The 21,788-nt window shown below is 35.6% G+C and overlaps 1 protein-coding gene and 1 long non-coding RNA gene across 2 annotated transcripts; one reads left to right on the plus strand and one right to left on the minus strand.

The window, feature by feature from the left end:
• Nucleotides 1–2,729: 2,729 nt before the first annotated feature.
• On the minus strand, nucleotides 2,730–3,187 carry LOC131432565 (uncharacterized). Its single transcript, XR_009229899.1, has 2 exons — nucleotides 2,939–3,187; nucleotides 2,730–2,872 (listed from the first exon to the last, which is right to left on the minus strand). It is a non-coding gene; the product is annotated as an uncharacterized LOC131432565 (long non-coding RNA).
• Nucleotides 3,188–19,158: 15,971 nt separating this feature from the next.
• Nucleotides 19,159–20,938, plus strand: LOC131428920 (uncharacterized). The gene is made up of 3 exons (XM_058592979.1): nucleotides 19,159–20,086; nucleotides 20,266–20,770; nucleotides 20,830–20,938. The coding sequence occupies exons 1-3, from the start codon at nucleotides 19,159–19,161 to the stop codon at nucleotides 20,936–20,938; spliced, it is 1,542 nt and encodes a 513-aa protein (XP_058448962.1).
• The last annotated feature ends 850 nt before the right edge of the window (nucleotides 20,939–21,788 follow it).

Here is a 21,788-nt window from a genome sequence, read left to right on the forward strand (position 1 = left end):
GGTGCGGTTGTCATTTTATTTTAGAATAACAGAGAGGCGTGAAAAAGAAAAACATATACTAGTGACGTTGCGGGAGATGGTTTTATGAAAATATTTAGAGTTGATTCTGTTTGCGAAAATCGTCGAATTCGAGGAAATGATAATCTGTATTTCATATCATCGAGCACCGAAGAGCCCGGTCACTAAAAATTTGTTCTGCACATTTTTGTACTAAATATTATCAGTCGAGCGAAATGCAGCGTAAATTTTGTGGATTTCAACGTCGGGTCTTAGGAAAACATGGAAAGATTATATTTTCAATCATCACAGGTAATGAGGACACTGATTTTAGCTCAACCTTCGATAATAAATCAACGTCGCAGTTGGATTTCATTCCATTTGATAGTACCAGTAAAGACAAATTTTCCGAAACTGATTCGATAGAAGCAAATGGCATTGATTTAGCCAGACTTAGTGCTGTGGCCACTCCTTCTGTAAAAAAAACTAACATGACCACGTCGACTATTATTAAAAAGCATTTACGTACTACGGATAAAAACTTGAAATAAACCGTTCGTACTGTGTGTGGGTTAACGGGCGCACTGAAACCTCTATCGTAGATTAGAGCAACGTTTGATTAACTCGCTCGTAGTTAACCTCGAACGAATGTACCCGTAAACATTCGGAATCTCACACTTCGGCTGGCAACATTCTCCACCAATGGATTTCAGTGTAAGTCGAGCGAACAAATGGATCGATTCGCTCGACCTCCATATGAACATCGGTAGTTTGGAATGATTTCATTTTGTCAGCTTTGGTGTTTCACGATGGATTTATGTCTCCTTGTGGTGTTGACAGAACATCATTTTCTCCAAATACTTATTTAGTGAGAAAGCTGAACCGATAACAATAAATTGTCAGAAAAAAATAAGTCATATAAAACCAAGGGACAAATCACTCTAAACTCTAGACAATCTCATACTACACGCTTAAAAATAGTTACTCAAAAATGAGTAAGATCTCACTCATCTACAGAAAAAGTGGAACAACTCTAATTTAGAGTAACTCCGAAGTTACTCAAATTTGAGTTCTTCCACTGGAAACGATATTTGGGTAAAATCTACTCATTTACTGAGTAATACTTTATTTGCACATGTACCAAAAATAGAGTAACTATCACTCGAATTTTGAGTGAAATTTTATTTCACATATACCAAATTTGTAAAAAATTGCTCATTTTCTGAGTGTATTGTATTAAAATATTAAGTAATTGAACTCAATACTATATCAAGTGGTGGTTGCTTGGAGTAGTGTGTCAATCGCAAATTAACATACATGTCAGTTATGCTCAGGCACCATTCCTCATAAATGACTTATTCCTCATAAATGACTTATTCCTCATAAATGACATTTGAGCATATTCGGTTTCATTCTAAAGCACAACACGGAGTTTATCATTCCGGTTTTTGCAGACACAACACCGTTTGTGTTGAGCGACTCACCCTCGAAATACGCGATCTCACTAACAAAATATACAACCTGTTGCTACAAATGGTTATTACAACTTTTACTGATCTTGCGAATAGTAACAAAAAACGAGTTATTGCGTTAAACTCAAATTTAGAGTAGGAGTTACTCAAAATCATTGATGATAACTACTCAATTTTTGACGTTTCCATGTATCATTTGAAAATGAGTAACTAGTACTCAAACTTTGAGTAACTTTTTCTAAGCGTGTAATAAACTCATGTCATTCCAAAACAATTTTCTCTAATCTCTTTTAATCCCAACTAGTCTAGATAAATTTGGGTAATTTAAAACTAATCCAACCTAGTTTTGCCTAATCTTGTTTGAAGTGTATCTGTCATTCGAGCTCCCACACAGAGATGCCATTTATACAGATTTATCTGTATTATACAGATTTTTACATGCGCATACAGATTTAATGCAGAGTACAGATTTTATACAAATTTCTCAAATTAAATACAGATTTATACAGATACCACAAAAAGTAAGAAAGAAATAATGAAACTTTTCCGTCTGAGCGTGTTTGATTACCAAGTTGATTACCCATATTCAAATGAAAATTTTTTCGTGCAGCGTCATGAAACATTATTGTCAGACTGAAAAGTTGTATGACCTGACTAGACGTTGCGTAATGGGCGTTTGAATTCCATGTTTGAATTCCAAGCCATCATTTTCAAACGAAAAAAGTATATGGATTTACAATTCAATTGTGGTTGATAACAAAAACAATTAAATTTCGTCGTTGAATGTTCATGTCCGTGCGGCAAGGACTTACGATATAAAGGAATGCTCTTTGCATCTGCCATTCTATAACAATAATCTAATGGAATAACATCTCCAAACATCATTTTATTTTCTGAATACAGATAAATACAGATTTTTTATACAAAACAATACAGGTTTTCTATGAAAAATATCTGGCATCTCTGCTCCCACGTTCACAGCTTCTTATGTCAAAATAATGCTTTTCCAGATCTCGGCTAAACTTCTCTAATCCTAACACGCTTACTTGTGGCTACCCAAAATTGAGTCAAAAGTCACTCAATTTCGCAAAAACTAAACCTACCCAAAATTGAGTACAGTAAGTATTACGCAATTTTGGGTAAATATGCTTTTCGCAAAATTTGAGTAGAACTTACTCTCTTTTGTTTACATTTGTAAATATGTTGAAAGTACTCATTATTATCCAACCCAATGATGTTTAAATAAATTGCTTTAAAAACTTTTAAAAAATAACTACGTTTTATTGCAATACCCACATGTGCAATAGGTTTAATTCAATGTTTTTTTTCGAACATGTATCCGGAACAGCTCTGCTTCTCTCGGCATCAATCCACAAAGCAACCACAAACGGGACGTTTGAAATCTATTCGTAGTTCAAATGTATTTTTATTGCATAATGTAAAAATGCATTTTAATGTATTTTACTTACCAGCTAGAGCCTGACACGACTCGCTGTCTATAACACTTTTAATTTTATCCATCCGGAAAAACTTGAAAATGTCGGATGGCGCGGTTAAGTTACTTTGACACAGTGACAGTTTTAAATTCTACTCATTTTTTGACATTTGTTCACAGTTGTTGAAAATGAGTACTTTCGATTCACTCACTGGGTAGCCACAAGTAAGCGTGAAGACAAGACCTGACAACTGGCTTCTTATTCTTCCTTCCGAATCATCCTTCTCGTCATTTTCGCCCTGTGAAATAAATACCAACGTATCGGCTACAGTGTAGCCATATTTACAGATTTTTTAAATAACTATGCTAGGAAAAAAATATCACATTTAAATTTTTAGACTTTAGGTTTTTGATTTGAAATAAACATAAAACATGTTTTGGTGAATGCATTTCTTTATTATATATTATTGCTTAAAAACAATTAATTGATCTTTGATGACAAAACACGAAATATCTCATGTTGAACGAAAAATCGAATCCATTGTTGACGTATTACCGAATCTTTTGGAAACCGGAAAAAGTCAGGTTTGGATAGAAATGCTTAAGGTAGCGCTTCGCCGTGGTCACGGGAGTTCGCTGCCTATCCCGGGGTTTCACGCACTTTACCCAAAATTGTGAGAAAACGGTAAAGAAAACGGAAATTCCAAGAACATACGATTCTAGATAATTAATTTTTCTATCGATTCGTATATAAACTGTACCTGATAAACGTTTTTATTGAAAGATTTCGTGCGAGTTTTAAAAATAAATGAGTTTTTCCTTATTCTTTCGCACGCACACAATGTCAACGCATGCATTGGGGTGTGAAAAATGCCACATGCGGTAGACGCTAACAACATTTCTTTTGTTTTCGTTGTCCGTTCTCTCTGTGTAAACGTTGAATAAAGATGAGTAGAAAATGTAAGTAAGTGTTACTACTTTGTAAAATAATTTCTATTCATGTTTCAGTAGAACCAGAAATCAGTAATGATTTTCATCGCTACTAGCTTTGAAGCTTTGTTGAAAACGTAGCACATCCCTACATATGCGAGTTGTTTATAGCGAGAAATGGAAAAAAGAAAACAAAAGGTTTAACAAAACTCGCACGAAATCTCGCGAAAGAAAAGCTTTCTAACTAATATTTTTCGCCAAATGCATAGTAAAATCATTTACCTACAATCGTATGTTTTTGATTTTTCGTGAATCGGGTTAGTATTGGAGAAATTTGCAATTTAGAGTGAAATTTCGGCGACAAAGCAAGAGGAAGCAGTGAGTTGTCTCGCTTCGACTTGACCACCGCGAAGCGCTACCTTAATGCGACCACAGTGTGGAACACAACAGTTCATTCTTCTCGTGAAACTATACACAGTTTCGAGTTTACACCAATTTAAAAAATCTTTTTTGGTTACACTTTAATTTACTAAAAATAAAAACGGCTTGATGCCTATTTTGATTACACAGTTCTGCCACTATCAACATTTATTACCAATGAGATTAAAAAAAAAGTGAAACTTTCTCCGAAAATTTTCATTATCATTGGTGAGCTAAAATTATACATTTTAATAAATTTGTTTTCTGATTTTCTTTATACTTGGCATCATTGCTCGCGTACCCTGCAAAAGTTTTTCCTTTTCACAATGTGCAGGTGGCAACATCAAAATCAGCCAATCAGAAACTGGTCCATTTTGGAACAAAAGCAGCCCCCCAGATGTCAGGTCTTGTCTTACACTGAAATGAAAATCTTATTTATATTCATTAGATTTGTCATATGAATCATATGCAGAATATACTTCATAGAAATTATATGGAAACTTATAATCTTTATTTAATGTGTACGTCAAATCTATATGGACGTTATCATAATGAACGTTATAAAAATATCCCATATAATTTATATGGAAATCCGATGAAAGTCGTGAATCGTACTGCTTGAAGCTGAAGAAATAGTTGTGTTTTCGATATTCATCAACTGCTCCAGACCATTTTTTTTCAGAAAGTTCCGCATCTCAATGTAATTTTAAATCGCTGACAAGACAGCTTATTCAACTTCGTTCAAGGATATGCGTTAACGGACCATGAAATATATATCGGGTACATTTCATTACTCTATCTGTTTAGTAAGATTCATTTTTATTTTCAGTCTCGGGATCTCACTTCACTTTCGCAAATATCATGAGGTGCTCCCTTACCGAACGGAATACTAGTAAAGCTTGAATCCTCAAAGAAAAGTAGTAGTTGGCGATTATCTACTATTCGTATGAGCTCCATTGAAAGTTATATATATATATATATATATATATATATATATATATATATATATATATATATATATATATATATATATATATATATATATATATATATATATATATATATATATAAATTTTATAAAACTAGTCATATGGTATATATGAACCTATCTAAATAAAATCGAAGTGAATATAATATGCGCTTCATAAATTGTTCCAATGTATGTTGTGCGGATATCTAGTAATGGTTATAAGACGCGCCAATAAATTTGACTCAGACTGGAAATTTCATTCGTTATATGGAAATCCTGTAAAAATAACGTTAAGAAGAGTTTTATGTTTCATATATTTGACATGATGTTGAACACATCTTGTAACTATTATTGGAAATACTAATAGTGCAAAATCATTAGAACATCATATAATGTGAAAAAGAAAATTTAGCTCAGTGTAGCTCTAATCCCATTCTAATCCAGCGAGATCCCTGCTAAACTTTTTTACTCCCGGTAAAACTTGTTTGAGTTCAGACAAAGTTTAGAGTTATTTGCCCCTTGTATAAAACCATACTTAAGAGTCTGAAGAGCTACAGGCAGATATTGTTTGATCGATTAGGGACTGTAAAACCAAGATGTATTCATTATCGGTTAACCGATTGGCGCATTGGCGCAAAGCTGATTTACCGGTAGCGACACCTGCCAATGAAAAATGGAACCAAGATAAGGAGGATTCTTTCGAAAATTTTCATATCGGAAATAGTGATTTTCAACATTTTTATCGTTTATTTAAGAGTACAAATAGATATTAGCAATAAAAGTACACTCGGAGTAGAAAAAAACTATTTCAAAATGATTACTACTACATTTTTTAGTGTAAAATATGATTAAACATGGAAAATCTACAGAAATGTGTGAAATTGGGTAAGGCTAGGTTTTTTCGGATCAATATTTTTTAAACAGATTTCTCGAGTACTAGAATGTATAGCGATCTAGTGCTATTTATTTTGGATACTTTATTTGTTATTTCCAGTCATTCGAAAAATGGTATCAAACCAAGTTTAATGCTCTATTCTGAATAAATGGTAGATTTCGCACAATGAACTAAGATCAACATTACCACCTCAGAGTAAAAACTTTTTCTTCAACTTCTACTATGGTTTTTCAAATGAATTTGCCCGTTTTCATAAGAAATCGTTGTTTTCTTACTGATTTGACAGCTCTTGCTGAAAGTATCATCTCTAAACAAGCAGCGCCTCTAAATTTAAGTTTTGCGACAATCTGTATTTCGACAACATTTCATTAGGCGCTAAGAACAATTATACACATTTGAGAAAATCAATTATGAATAATGAATTAGCGTTTTCAATTCCTATTTTACTATATATAAACAATTTGTGTTTTGTCGTGAATACGACTTACTTTACTATGGGGCGCCTTTTCAAAATTAGCCATATGGAAGAATGGGCAGAACTTAATCGTGAATATATCGACTTGTATTAATGGCAGCAACATAATTCTTTCACTACTTCATCATAAATATGATCAGGAATTTAGGATAAGATTTTGAACAGTGTGAGATAACCACAAACAACTCAAAAATTAAATTTTCTGAAAATTTGAAAACAACGCGGAAAACTCTTTACTTTCGCTTGGGTTTTTCACACAAGGACGACGATTTTGAGGTAGTCAGGCACATATCTTCAACTGACTGCGTATAAAAGGTGAACCGTGGTAAAAAATCGATCATTTCTTCTTGTGTGTTGAAAGGAAGCGGACGTCGTGGGAATGATTTAGTCAACCAGAAGCTTCGGAGAGTGCACTTTCTGCGTGATTAAAAACCTCAAACGCCCAAGTCGCAACTCTCATTTGGACTTCAGTCGTCCGGTGGAGCAGTTGGCAATGAAAGCAGGCCTTTTGCGTGTTATAAGGCCTCAAACGCTTAGGTCGTGCTTTCATTTGGACTTCAATCGTCGGGAGCAGCAGTCGTCAATGCTCTAATTTGGACTTCGGTCGTCAGGTGGAGCAGTCGCTAGTAATAAGAACAGACCTTTAGCGTTGTACAAAACCTCAAACGCTCAGGTCGCAGAGTCACCTGTTGGTGGTCGTTTGCATTGGAGCAAAATACAACGGAAAATGGACAACAATGTGGAATATTCTGCAAAATCAGCCCTTCTAATGGCTCTAACTGTTACCTAAAGAACTATAAAGATTGCTTCTTTGTAAATCGTAAATTAAAATTATCAGTGTAGTGCAAATCTAAGATAATTGACCAGTTTTTTGCAATTTTCACAGTTCTAAAACAGTGTTTAAAATTGTTTATATCGAATCAATGTTCAATATCTTAGAAAATTATACAATTTGCTCTTCTGGGATGCCGAAAATTAATCCCGTACAGCATTTTGATAGTAACTTTTACTAAAATATTGAAATCCGAAATGTAATAATCGACATCAAAATTCTCTAAGGTGCCATTTAGAACCATAAGTTTATACCCAAAGAATTATGCGAAATTTTACTGCACTATATTGTATACGGCCCATTTTTCAATCAGTTGTAGTTTGTAGTAAACTTTTTGCAGATTTGCTATATAAAATGCGTAGCACCGACTCAGAAGCCATTCATTTCGAATTTGGCTGTCGTTTTCATCGTGTTAATTATGGTGCGATCGAGGAATCTCCAAGCAAAATACAAAGATTTTTACCGCAAGCGGAAGAAGCATTCGTGATCTTTGTGTGTCAGAATGTTTAATGTAACTAATCTGTACTGTAGTTTAGGTGTATCGTTACAAATTCTAGTAGTGTAAAAGAGCAAAACTTGCACAATTCACACTATCGATCAACTAATTTATATTCGGAAGTATAAAGTAAGAGTGTCAGTTTTATTCGTATTCACGACATCCAGTTATGTCTCTGACATTACACACCTGTACTTTTTTCTCATTGGAAACTGTTGTAATAATAAACTAAGTACCCAAAGACTCATTGTTTTAATTTATGTATAATGTTATGCAAGCAATTTTAACAATATATGTTTTGCTCCCTTCCAAAAAGTTATCTTGTTCTTGTGTCATTCACTAAAACACCTTTTCGTCAAAATATTGTTTATACACCCATCGATTAGGCCTTTTCCTTACATCAAAACAACTTGTGACGTTTGTTTTTGTAACCATTTCATTTTATTACTTGTTTTTAGTCCCTTTTTATTTCAACATTGGTATGGATTCATGTATTGTTGTTATTTTTTTGATTGCAAGTAATTGTAGTGATATCCGAAAATGTATGGGCATGGTGAAACTCATCTCATCAAAAGTTGACACGAATGTAGAAAAGCAATGAATATAATAATTATTATTTGCCATCCGCCGTGGTCAGTGGGTGAGGATCCATTGATCCGGTGTTGGGATATTCTGGCAATTCCAAAAAAAACGAACTAAGTTGCTATCGTGATTTATTATGACTCATTCGGTAGTGTGAATATTTTTATATAAATAATTGCTAGAACAACATGAAAGAATATATGATAAGCAGAAATAAATGTAGGCGTAGAAAATGATATAAAATGTTAGTTATAAAACACTTCTATAGACCAATCAGCAGAAATGTAATAAAATCGCTAAAGGAAAAAAAAAACTTATGAAACGTATATAGGTATTTTATTCATACATTGTTGAAACATAGTTAATTTATGATGTTTATTATAAAAAGTGTGAATTCATATTTTCTTATTAATTTATTTCCTGCCTATGTACCAATTCAAAGCAACGCTGTTTGTTACTGATGGAAATAAATTTTGCTTTTAGTTTTTGCGATGTCCTTCCGTTTCATCTTATACATGTTATTTGATACCTCTTGATGTTTTTCTTGAGCCCGCTGAATATCCTGTATTACGTTAGGATCTGATGCTACCTTTATTGCATTTTTGAATTTATCACAGTCGTTACAGCAGTCCTTCTGCTCAAATTGAACGAACAAAATATTATGCGATAAGTATTATTATGCACGATTTCCTTATCTTCAGCTTTACATTTTTCTACGTATAAATTAAACATTTTACTGATATTCAACTCTGAAGATAAATACAATCGAGAGCTCGATTCCCGACAGTAGCGGGATCGATACGAAGGAAACGACTTAATGTGATTCTCAATATACGTTCGAGTTTCCTGAGTAATTGATATTCGGCTTGGAAACATCATTCTTTTATCCTCGCTGCAAATGCCTGAACAACGCAGGAGCTTTTCAGAAAGAACTCTAGCTTTTTTGTTTCCAATGTCGAATGTGGCTAGGAACATTTTTTACATACTTCTATTTTTCCCCCTACACCGGGTAAAAAATACTGAAACGTGAACTGCCTCTTGGAATTCTAAACCTAGTAAACGAACGAAAAGTGATATTATACTACATGAATGCAAAATTTCCAAAAACCTACTCGATGCGTGGCTGCATATTTTACATGAATATGCGAACTCAGGAACTGATTTTGTCCGGAAGATTTGAGTCGTAGTAAATTGTATAATAGTTTTTCTTGTATTTCCTTTGTGTACTTAGAACTACAATTCAATCTAGCACATCTGCATGACTCTTTGGTTGTTCGAGCAGGTACTTTTCTGCCGCTGCAATTTGTGTATTCCATTCCCCGTTCCCTCAGTTCTTTCCTGGTTAAATTGTCGTCTTTTGGTTCCCGGTTTGTCGAAGCTATCAACATCCGATTCGTCTGGAAATTATAAAAAAAAACATATTAATATATATATATATATATATATATATATATATATATATATATATATATATATATATATATATATATATATATATATATATATATATATATATATATATATATATATATATATATATATATATATATATATATATATATATATATATGTATATATAGGTTCGAAATATTCAAAAATAGAAAAATTATTTAACATTTCAGCATTTCCCGTATCGACACCGCCTTCACTACCATCAGAATCAGAGTGAGAACTATGATTGCAGCATTGAAATTGGTCTTCTTCAATGATTGAAGCACATGACGAATGACCTGATGATTATAGATTAATTAAATAATTGACCTAACAAATAATTTAATGATTACCGTTATATATCACCGGTGTTTTTCTATTGGATGTGTGTGATGTTTTCATAACGGTAGAACGTATTTTTTCATTACTACGTTGTTTAAAAAAATGGCGCTCACAAGAATTTCTCAATGCCCGATGTTTCAAAATACGGTTTGATGGATCATCAAGAGTGCGATCGTTTCTTGCCGTACGTACTGAATCGTTCCGAAAAACGCGGTGTTTCCTTAATCCAGTACGGTTGCCACATGATGATGATCTTAAGCTATCGTAGAAATGTGATGCATTCTGTTTTTGTTTTGTTGTGGATTGAGTAGAAAAATTTGTACTATTCCAAATATCACGGGAAAAATGCTGGAATGTGGGTGTCGTCTTCGCTCTGATAGTACGAATGTATTCCTCGTCGGCAGTCCGAACAAGTAGACTAGAGCAACATTCGCTGCGAGAAGTACGAAGTAATATATTATCTGTGGTTTGAACCATCAGTGACATATTGTTAGGTTTACTACTTTCAAGCTTCGGTTGAATTATAGATCTGTTATGTAACGGGGTAGCGAAATAATATCCATTAAAGATGGATTCTCCGTTACAGAGCAATTTTCGATCTCCTCATATAGCGCCACTGACGGATTACTGAAATCCGCGACTACTTGCTCTCCCTTAAGCATTTCTGCCGCTTCTGAAAAAAACCTGATTAGTTATATTTTATGTCTGTTTTGAATATACGTACCAAGCAGTAAATGGAACCCATTGGTGGTATCCATCGTAGCAATATACGATAGCCAAAGCGCTTCATCAATGTACAGAAAAAAATTGTCTAGGTCGCTAGTACACACGAAAACGAAAAAATGTTTTAAAACCCTTTTCCAATAGCATAACATAAAACCTTTTCTACACTGAAAAGTTTATAGCACCATTCGATTTTTTTGACAAGCAGAAAATAATTATTTTTTTATATTTATATAAATTTGGCTTCGAAAGTTTATTGTTTGATATAAAACAGTCAACACTAATTACAACGAGCTGTATTATATAAATTATAATCAATGTTAGAAATAAACTTGAATTGAAACGGCTTATGTACATTGCACGTTTGCATTGATTTTTGATGTTCATATTCCCTTTTTTATCATATGCATTTGAAAGGTAACATAAACAAAATTGTTTTGTTGATGTGTCATTTTAAAAATGTCAATTTCAGAGGAACTTCTCAAACAAACATTAGCTCATATTTGGTGTATTAATATTTCATTTAATGATATGAAAATGCACACTGAAATGAAAATCTTATTTATATTCATTAGATTTGTCATATGAATCATATGCCGAATATAATTCATAGAAATTATATAGAAACTTATAATTTTTATTTAATGTGTACGTCAAATCTAAATGGACGTTATCATAATGAAAGTTATAAAAATATCCCATATAATTTATATGGAAATCCGATGAAAGTCGTGAATCGTACTGCTTGAAGCTGAAGGAATAGTTTTGTCCTCGATATTCGTCAACTTCTTCAGACCATTTTTTTTCAGGAAGTTCCGCATCTCAATGTAATTTAAAATCGCTGAAAAAACAGCTCATCCAACTTCGTTCAAGGATATGCGTTAACGGACCATGAAATATATATCCGGTACGTTTCATTACTCTATCTGTATAGTAAGATTCATTTTTTTATTTTCAGTCTCGGGATCTCATTTCTCTTTCGCAAATATCATGAGGTGCTCCCTTACCGAACGTATAGCGTATACAAGTATAGCTTGAATCCTCAAAGAAAAGTAGTAGTTTGCAATTATCTACTATTTGTATGACCTCCATTGAAAGTTATATATATATATATATATATATATATATATATATATATATATATATATATATTTATATATATTATACTTAACTAGTCATATGGTATATATAAATAAATTCGAAGTGAATATAATATGCGCTTCATAAATTGTTCCAATGTATGTTGTGCGGATATCTAGTAATGGTTATAAGACGCGCCAATAAATTTGACTCAGACTGGAAATTTCATTCGTTATATGGAAATCCTGTAAAAATAATGTTAAGAAGAGTTTTATGTTTCATAAGATTATCTCATATATTTGACACGATGTTGAACACATCTTGTAACTATTATTGGAAATGCTAATAGTGCAAAATCATTAGAATATCATATAATGTGAAAATGAAAATTTAGCTCAGTGTATGCATTAATTCGATTTGTTTACATTTGGTATATGTGCCCTTATGAAAAATGATCGTCGATTTTACAATAAATCTGTATAAATGGCATCACTGCTCAACAGCGGCTCTTACACGATCATTAAAAGTGTCATTACTAAAATGTAATGGCACTTTTAATGATCGTGTAAGGGCCGCTGACGAGTTGCAGTGTAATCAGCGTTGCCAGGTTTCCAGATTTATCTGACGAATACAGAGTTGCCAGGTTATTTTTTCAAAAATCTGCTTCTGACTCAAAAATTTATTTGGGTCTATTACATATAGGAAATTTAGATTACATCAAGGAAATTTAGACCGGGCGTCATTTTCAGTCAGCAAAAATAAAAGATCTCACCACCTATCGCATAGAGGCCGAAACCCGTAAAGAACTGGGAAATCTGACGAAATCTGGGAAAATTCGTAAAAAATTTATCTGGATTTGTCTGGGTTTTTCAAGGAAATTTTTGACGGGCTTCATTTTCAGTGAGCAAAATAGGTCTCCATACTAATCGTTTATAGGCCAAAACTGTAAAGATCTAGCAAGATCTGTCAAAATCTAGGAAAATTTGGAAAATCTGAGAAAATTTGGAAAATCGGGCAAAAGATCTGGTTAGTTTTTGTGTCGCGAGAAAAATCTAGCATTTGCCAGACAAATCTGGCAACTTGGCAAAGCTGCGTGTAACCAAATCACAGTTCCAAGGATGCACGTTTGCACGTTTCCGATTATTATGTATAATTGCCACAATGACGCCAAAATGAAATGTCGAGGCGCTGCTTGTTAATCATGGCAAAGATGAGACCAAGATGACAGACTCACTTCCCGGGTTATACAGTGTGTACCGAAAGACCGAATACCGGTGGACAATTCGGATAAACGTGATCGCGGAACGTGAACGAAAATGTGAGAATATATACTTGTACAAACACGTCTGTATTTAACCGATATCGTTACAGGAATAATCAAAAGGAAATAGAATCTTTTTTGTTTTATCTCTACCTTACACAGTGCAGTGCTGACAACCGATGTGGGTTGTCATTCTTGTCCAGTGGCGCAGGGGAAAAATTGTTCATGCCCACATCACAGACTAACAGACAGGACACTCAAATTTGATTCTTCAATCATTTTAACGGTCATTTCGAATATTCCATTATTTGGGACAGTACTCACATGTGTCATGATGGCGCCACGTTACCCTATCAAAAACATCATGTCTGTCATCTAGACTGTCTTTATTTTTTTCATTTACCAACAGAGTTGCCATTCATACAGAATTACCTGTAATGTATTGATTTGTATACGTCCATGCGAATTTCATGCAGGATACAGATTTAATACATATTGCCAAAGATAAACTGAAGATTACAATGTTCCATACGTTTCATTGAAAAATGTTGGGTCAGTAATCGTGAACCAGTTGGTTCAGTAATAATGTAATTTTATTGACCCTCCGTTAACAAGCGTCGACTAGTTCCGACAAAATGCATGGAAACAATACAAGTTAGAAAGGAAGCACACATATGTTTACATTCAGCATATAATGATTTCTTGCCACAACTGATGCTTCATGGGATGAGGCTATAACAAACTAAATAAATTCTAGACAATGGTTCTAAGAAGTTTTCACTTTCTTATTCTAAGAATCACTGATATAAAGCGAAATTTCTCAATATCGTTCATACTGTAACTTGATATTTTTACAAACATAAACAATCATTGTCATAGTTACGACGCATCTAGTGATCAGACACTTGTTTTTTTGCTTCAAAATACTCAAATTGACAGTGAACCGAGCTCATCGAGGGGTCCTATTCAAATGATACCTAAGAAATCGCAGACTACTCTATCACAGACTAACAGACAGGACACTCAAATTAGATTCTTCAATCATTTTAACGGTCATTTCGAATATTCCTTTATTTGGGACAGTACTCACATGTGTCATGATGGCGCCACGTTACCCTATCAAAAACATCCTGTCTGTCGTCTAGACTGTGTTTATTTTTTTCATTTACCAACAAAGTTGCCAATTATACAGAATTACCTGTAATGTATTGTTTTGTATACGTCCATGCGAATTTCATGCAGGATACAGATTGAATACATATTGCCAAAACTACACTCAGAAAAATATTATGGTAACAGTTACTATATAGAGGGCCAACCTGACCATGCGAGTATAGTGGTTTTCAGCCGACTATTAAATCAGATGATTTCAACAATAGTCAAGTTCATGTTTACTATAAATGGTATCGGCTCTAGAATAGTAATATTGAACAGTATATTGTATGAATAACTAATACGATTGAGATGGGTATGCTAACCATGACCGAATCTTTATTTACATGGTAGTTTTCGCTATAACCAGAGCCATGGTATTTTTAACATTTCACTTCTAGTTATTTCGAAACTAAAGGCAGTGGTTGATTCAACAATGCTGAAGATCAGCAAAACATGAGCTAATGTTAAAAAGTTTTATGAATTTGATTTCTAGAACAAGAACAACAAAATAGTTTCATGGAATTTTATTTTATTTTCACATCATATTAAATGATGACATGCCTAGTGAAATGTTGAATAGCAACGTAGACACTGAGGAGCATTGTTTGGTAGCAGCAGTTGATCAAAGGCTCTGATGTCCGGTGGAGTTTTCCTGAAGCAGGAATGAGCAGCATGAAAGAAATTAATAGCCAAGTCCAGATGTAAACCTCGTTACCCACCTGCGATATGTTGGATGTTGTTTCTACAGCGACCGATAATGAATAATAAATCGTATACGAGACGTTAATTTCACTGGAAAACGTAGCCGGTGCCAGAAAAATGGTTGAAAAACTGAATTTCAATGACGGAAACTAGTAAGGCTACAAACTTTACTCACCTGCAAGACCTACCAAATTACACAAAGTCATCATATAAAATAATTTTTTTCATATCAATCACTGATGTGTTACCCCCGTACGAAATTTGCTCTTATATTGTAACTTTATGTGACAATAACATAGAACATTCGTTTATTGACAATTTGTATAGTCAGTACAAATGAAATACATAGTCGGTTAAAAAACAAAAAATACATGATAATGTGATTACTACATAAATTCTGTTGATATGGACTACATGAATAGTGTTTTAAAACTTCATAATCGTCTATCAAACCATGTATCTATTTATGGTAACATTATTATACTGTCAACATATTCACATGGTAGCAATAACTAATTCGCTTCTTATATATCAAGGCTCAAGAGCAATTTCACCTTACTAGGAATTGTGAGTTTAACTATTTGTTCTTATATTTGAGATGACTACCATTGTCAGTATGACCAGGCCAGAAAAGTCATAAATACAAATAGTTTAGTCAAGTCGTAGTCTTTGTTGTCTAGTAATTTATACAATACAGATGGTGAATAGTCATATATCATGATTGTTGCTACTATTTAAGCGTATAGTTGAAATGACAATGGAAAACAGGTTACTATGGTATTTTGCTCAGTGTATATACAAATTGTGCCTATTTCTCATCCTCCAACGCAATACAAAATCGAACACGTTTTGTTACAATATTTACTCGCTTCTGGTCTGCCGCCACTTAATTTCGGGTGAAAACTACCAACACAATAAAAAAATAGTCTAGATGAACAACGCTGAATCAAATAAATGGTTACCTTCCAACATCGCGAAAAAGTTGAATATATTATCAACGTAATCCAATAATTTATTGTGACTATTCATTTTCAAATATTTGGATGAAATCAGGCATCCCTGCAAGCAGCTGATCGGAGTTGACAAACGAGGGGAAACCAACTAGTAAAAAAAAATTACATAACACAAGGGGTGTACCGATAGGAAATAGTTCGCGCAGTACAATATAGGTGGAACTAGTGCATCACGAAAAATTATTTTTATAGGAATTTACTCATACTGTCATGTCTGTTAGTCTGTGACTCTATCTTGAGTTTATCTTTGATATTGCCTAAACTATATACATAATTGCGCCTACTTCTCATCCTCCAACTCAATAAAAAATCAAACCCGTTTTGTTACAATATTTACTTGCTTCTGGTCTGCCGCCACTTAATTTCGGGTGAAAACTACCAACACAATAAAAAATAGTCTAGATGAACAAATTTGAGTCTAATAAATGGTTACCCTCCAACATCAAGAAAAAGTTAAATATATTATCAACGTAATCCAATAAATCATTGTGACGATTCATTTTCAAATATTTTGATGAAATCAGGCATCCCTGCAAGCAGCTGATCGGTGTTGACAAACGAGGGGAAACCAACTAGTAAAAAAACTTTTACATAACACAAGGGGTGTACAGATAGTAAATAGTTCGCGCAGTACAATATAGGTGGAACTAGTGCATCACGAAAAATAATTTTTATTAGAATTTACTCATACTGTCATGTCTGTTAGTCTGTGCCCACATCACCGACACTCCTCCTCAATAATTTTACTGCGGTTCTGCTACCTTGCCGACTAAACCCATTGCGCCGACAATCTTTTCTGCTTGATGCTTCCCACTGGCTTCGTCAACAAATCCGCTGTCATATCTTCCGATGAACAATATTACAAGATAACTGTCCCGTTTTCAACCAGATCAGGCGCAAAGTGCATTCGTGTGTCAATGTGTTTTGAGCGACGTGACTGACGCTGCACTTCTACGAAATTTATGCAGCTGATGTTATCTTCAACCATTACTGTCGCTCCTACTTGTGTGCATTTCAAATCGTTCAGTAGACGACATATCCAGATCAACTCTTTGCACGCTCCAGATAGTGCAGTATATTCTGCCTCCATACTTGAAAGTGAGACACACGCCTGCTTTCGACTTGCCCAAGATATAGCGGCTTCTCCCAGTTTGAAAATGTACCCAGTGTTTGACTTTCTGTCGGAGACATCACCGCTCCAATCAGCATCGCTGAATCTGTGCAGTACTAACGAGCTTTTCCGGTCAGTTCGCAACACCAACTTGTACTTAATTGTTTTCAACAGGTATCTGACCACTCTCTTTAGTTCCAACCAATGTACTTCAGAAGGATTGATTACATTTCTGCTCAGAATTGATACACTCGAAATCACGTCCGGACGTGTATTCACTCCCACGTACAGAAGTGCTCCAATTAGACTGTGGTAATCTTTATTATCCGGTAATTTGTTACTACCTATACGGTTTTTGTAGTAGCCAGGATCTAAAGGAATATTTGATCCTTTAGCACTCGCAAGACCAAATCTGTTGGCGATCTTCCGAATAAAGATTTCTTGGTCCAATGCAAAGTATCCTTTTCTGTCTTTCGTTACTCGAATTCCCTGGAACTGATTTACCGCTCCTAATGATGATAATTTGATCTTCTTCAGTAGTTCCTGTTCTATCTTGATGATAGCCGTTTCGTTAAGACTCGCGATGATCATTGTGGTGAATAGGACGATACAAAAATGTATAAATAATAATTAAAAAAAACTGAACTAAGCATGGGGAATTAAAATATTTTATAAATGTTTTGCAACAACTAAAGTGACTGTTTATGTTGATGAAACTAGTAACACTGATAATCAAACGGAGCGTAATCGTGGAAACTGATAAATAATTGCGCTTCGTTGATATGGTTATGAACATGTTGAGGATTTGTTGATACGATGAAAATAATAATTCTATTTATTCTACGAACAAAGCTTACTTCGAACAGACGTGTCTTCTCTAGAATGTCATGTCACCCACATATATTAGAAGAAATATCTCTTCGCCTTTCGCAACAGTCTTTATATACAGACAAGGATCGGCTTCCGCTTGGATGAATCCCATCTCCGACAAAACATCATTAATCGTGTCATGCCAGACTTTGGCCACCTGTTTCAGGCCGTATAAGCTGCGTTGCAACTTGCAGAATAACCTCTCATTTCCACGAGCTACAGATCCTTTAGGCTGTTGCATGAATATCTCTTCGTTTGACTTTCCGTGCAGGTACGCACACTTCACGTCAATGTGACGCACATTCATTTGCTTTTGTACAGCTATCGTTAGTAAAGTCCTCAATGTTGTCTGCGTAGCCACAGGTGCAAATACAGCATCATAATCAACACCGTACCGTTGCGAAAAACCCTGAGCAACTAAACGTGCTTTAAAACGAGCTACGTTGCCATCCGCATCCTCCTTTCGTTTGTAAACCCATTTACATCCGATGGGCGAACGAACAGCAGGCAACTCTACCAACGACCATGTATTGTTCTTCATCAATGAGTCGTACTCATCTTGCATGGCGGATTGCCACAACGATCGCTCCGGGCTGTTCAATGCTTCGGTGTAACTAGTCGGATCAAGTCGTGCAATCATTGCCACGTCCACTTCGTAATCTCTCAAGCGTTGCCGAAGAACACCTCTAGTACTCCGATTCGGTAAACTACCGCCGTCTGAATGACCAACATTTACACCATCTTCGTTACAACCGAAAAATTCTTCTTCTGAATCAGTAGACTCCTCCTGAATCCGCCGCTGTTCTCTAGGTGGCTTTCGTTGTGTCGCGCCGTTTTGCGCTCTTGTGGTCGGTAGAACACTGGACGACTCGTTTGGACATTCAGTTCTACTCTTAGATGAAACATCAATCAGCAATCATTGCTTACTGCTTATCAGCATTACTTAAAGAAGGAATCACCGGCAACATGGGTGCATTTCTCAGCAACTATCTTCAAAATCGTCAATTCCAGGTTACCATAGGAGGAAACCGATCATCAACCTTCACCGAAACCAACGGGGTACCCCAAGGCTCCGCACTAGCCGTCACACTCTTTTTAATTGCAATGAACCCTGTATTCCGAAACATAACAAGCAAACTCCACATACTGGTCTATGCCGACGACATAATCCTCGTCTCAACAGGAAAAAACCTCAAATTCATTCGCAGGAAGATCCAAACCGCGGTTAAGAAAATCGGCCAATGGGCGAACGCTGTCAGATTTTTCATAGCACCCCACAAATGCGCCATTGCACATTGTTGCAACTCTCACCATGTCGTTGCAGGAAATCCAATTAAACTGGATAACATTAACATACCCTTTCAACGCCTGCCCAAGATACTCGGCATCACGATCGACCGAAAGCTCACTTTCAACAACCACTTCAAGAACATTAAAAAAGACTGCGAAAGTCGGCTGCGATTTATCAAAACAATAAGCTCCTGCCACCCCCGATGGAACCGACGAACAGCTCTCAACATCAGCAAGGCCTTAAACAACAGCCGGATCTTCTATGGAATTGAAATCACTTGCCTAAACCGGGAAGGCATGCAGAAGACATTAGCTCCTCTCTACAACCGCTCAATCCGTCTGGCAAGCAACCTTTTACCTAGCACCCCGGTGTTCGCTGCCTGCGTTCAATCCGGAGTCTTACCCTTCCAATGGTACGCCAATATCACCATTTTCAAAAGGACTCTCGGCTTCCTACAAAGAACAAGAGGCAACAATCGAATATTACTCAGTATTGCCAAAAACCTGTACCTAATGTACAATAATACCAGAATGCCCAAACTTGCCAGGATACAGCAGATCCGCCGGCGGAATTGGTTTACAAAAATTCCACGCATCGACACCAGTTTAACCCACACTCTCCGGGCAGGAACACAATCAAACGTAGTCCGAACCCACTTGCACCGACTAATAGAAGAGAACTACCCCTATCATCATCAAATTTTTACCGACGGATCCAAACTGAACGAACAAGTATCTACAGCACATAAAATCACAACTTTCGGCTACACTCAACATGCTCAGTATTCTCGGCTGAAGCCTCAGCAATCCTCTACGCAATCAAATCCAAACCTCCCAACACTCCAACGATAATTCCATCCGACTCCTTGGCAGTCCTCGCCGCCCTCGAAGCAGGCAACTCCCTACACCCCTTCATCCAAGCAATAGAAGAACAGTTCAACAACCAGACGGTCTTCTGTTGGATACCCGGACACTCTGGCATCCCCGGCAACGAAGAAGCAGACGCACTCGCAGCTTTAGGCAGGTCCAACAACCACTACTTTACCAGAACGGTCCCAGCTATGGACCTCATCATTTCGTCAATACAAAAGCCCTACACCACTTCATCAGAACCTGGAGAGCATCCTCTGGGCACACCCAAAAAGTTAAAGGTGAACCCGATAAATGGATCGATAGAAGCAGCCGGATGGAGCAACGGGCCCTATCCAGACTGCGAACCGGCCACACCAGAAGCACCCATGCACACATCATTTCAAATTGTCAACCACCATCCTGCCCCATATGCAACGTCAGGCTCTCAGTTGAACACATTCTCATCAACTGCCCCAAATTTCACGGTCTTCGCAGACATCACAGTCTGCCCAGCTCTATCCGTGAGGTACTCAACAACAACCCGGACAACGAACATGCACTCCTTAAACTACTCCGAGATGCCAACCTACTCGAATGTCTTTGAGTGCCCAAACCAAAATACTAAACACCAAGGGGCAAATCACTCTAAACTTTGTCTGAACTCAAACAAGTTTTACCGGGAGTAAAAAAGTTTAGCAGGGATCTCGTTGGATTAGAATGGGATTAGAGAAGTTTTGCCGAGATCTGGAAAAGCATTATTTTGACATAAGAAGCTGGAAACGTGGGAGCAGAGATGCCAGATATTTTTATAGAAAATCAGTATTGCTTTGTATAAAAATCTGAATTTATCTGTATTCACTAATGAATGGAAATTTCGGAAATAAAATTATGTTTAAAGATGTTATTCCATTAGATTATTGTTATAAAATGGCAGATGTAAGGAGCATTCCTTTATATCGTAAGTCCTTGCCACACTGACAAGAACATTCAACGTCGAAATTTAATTGTTTTTGTCATACAACTTTTCAGTCTGACAATAAAGTTTCATGACGCCATGACTTCCTTGAACATCAGTTTAAATTGGTTTCAAATTATGATATAAATGTATTTCAGCGTTCATCATTAAACAGCTGCACGAAAAAAATTTCATTTTAATATGGGCAATCAAACACGCTCAGATGGAAAAGTTTCATTATTTCTTTCTTACTTTTTGTGGTATCTGTATAAATCTGTATTTAATTTGAAAAATCTGTATAAAATCTGTACTCCGTATTAAATCTGTATGCGCATGTAAAAATCTGTATAAATGGCATCACTGCGTGGGAGTTCGAATGACAGATACACTTCAAACAAGATTAGGCAAAATTAGGTTGGATTAGTTTTAAATTACCCAAACTTATCTAGACTAGTTGGAATTAAATGAGATTAGAGAAAATTATTTTGGAATGACATGA

Source organism: Malaya genurostris, chromosome 2, assembly GCF_030247185.1.
Source record: "Malaya genurostris strain Urasoe2022 chromosome 2, Malgen_1.1, whole genome shotgun sequence".
Lineage (NCBI taxonomy): Eukaryota > Metazoa > Arthropoda > Insecta > Diptera > Culicidae > Malaya > Malaya genurostris.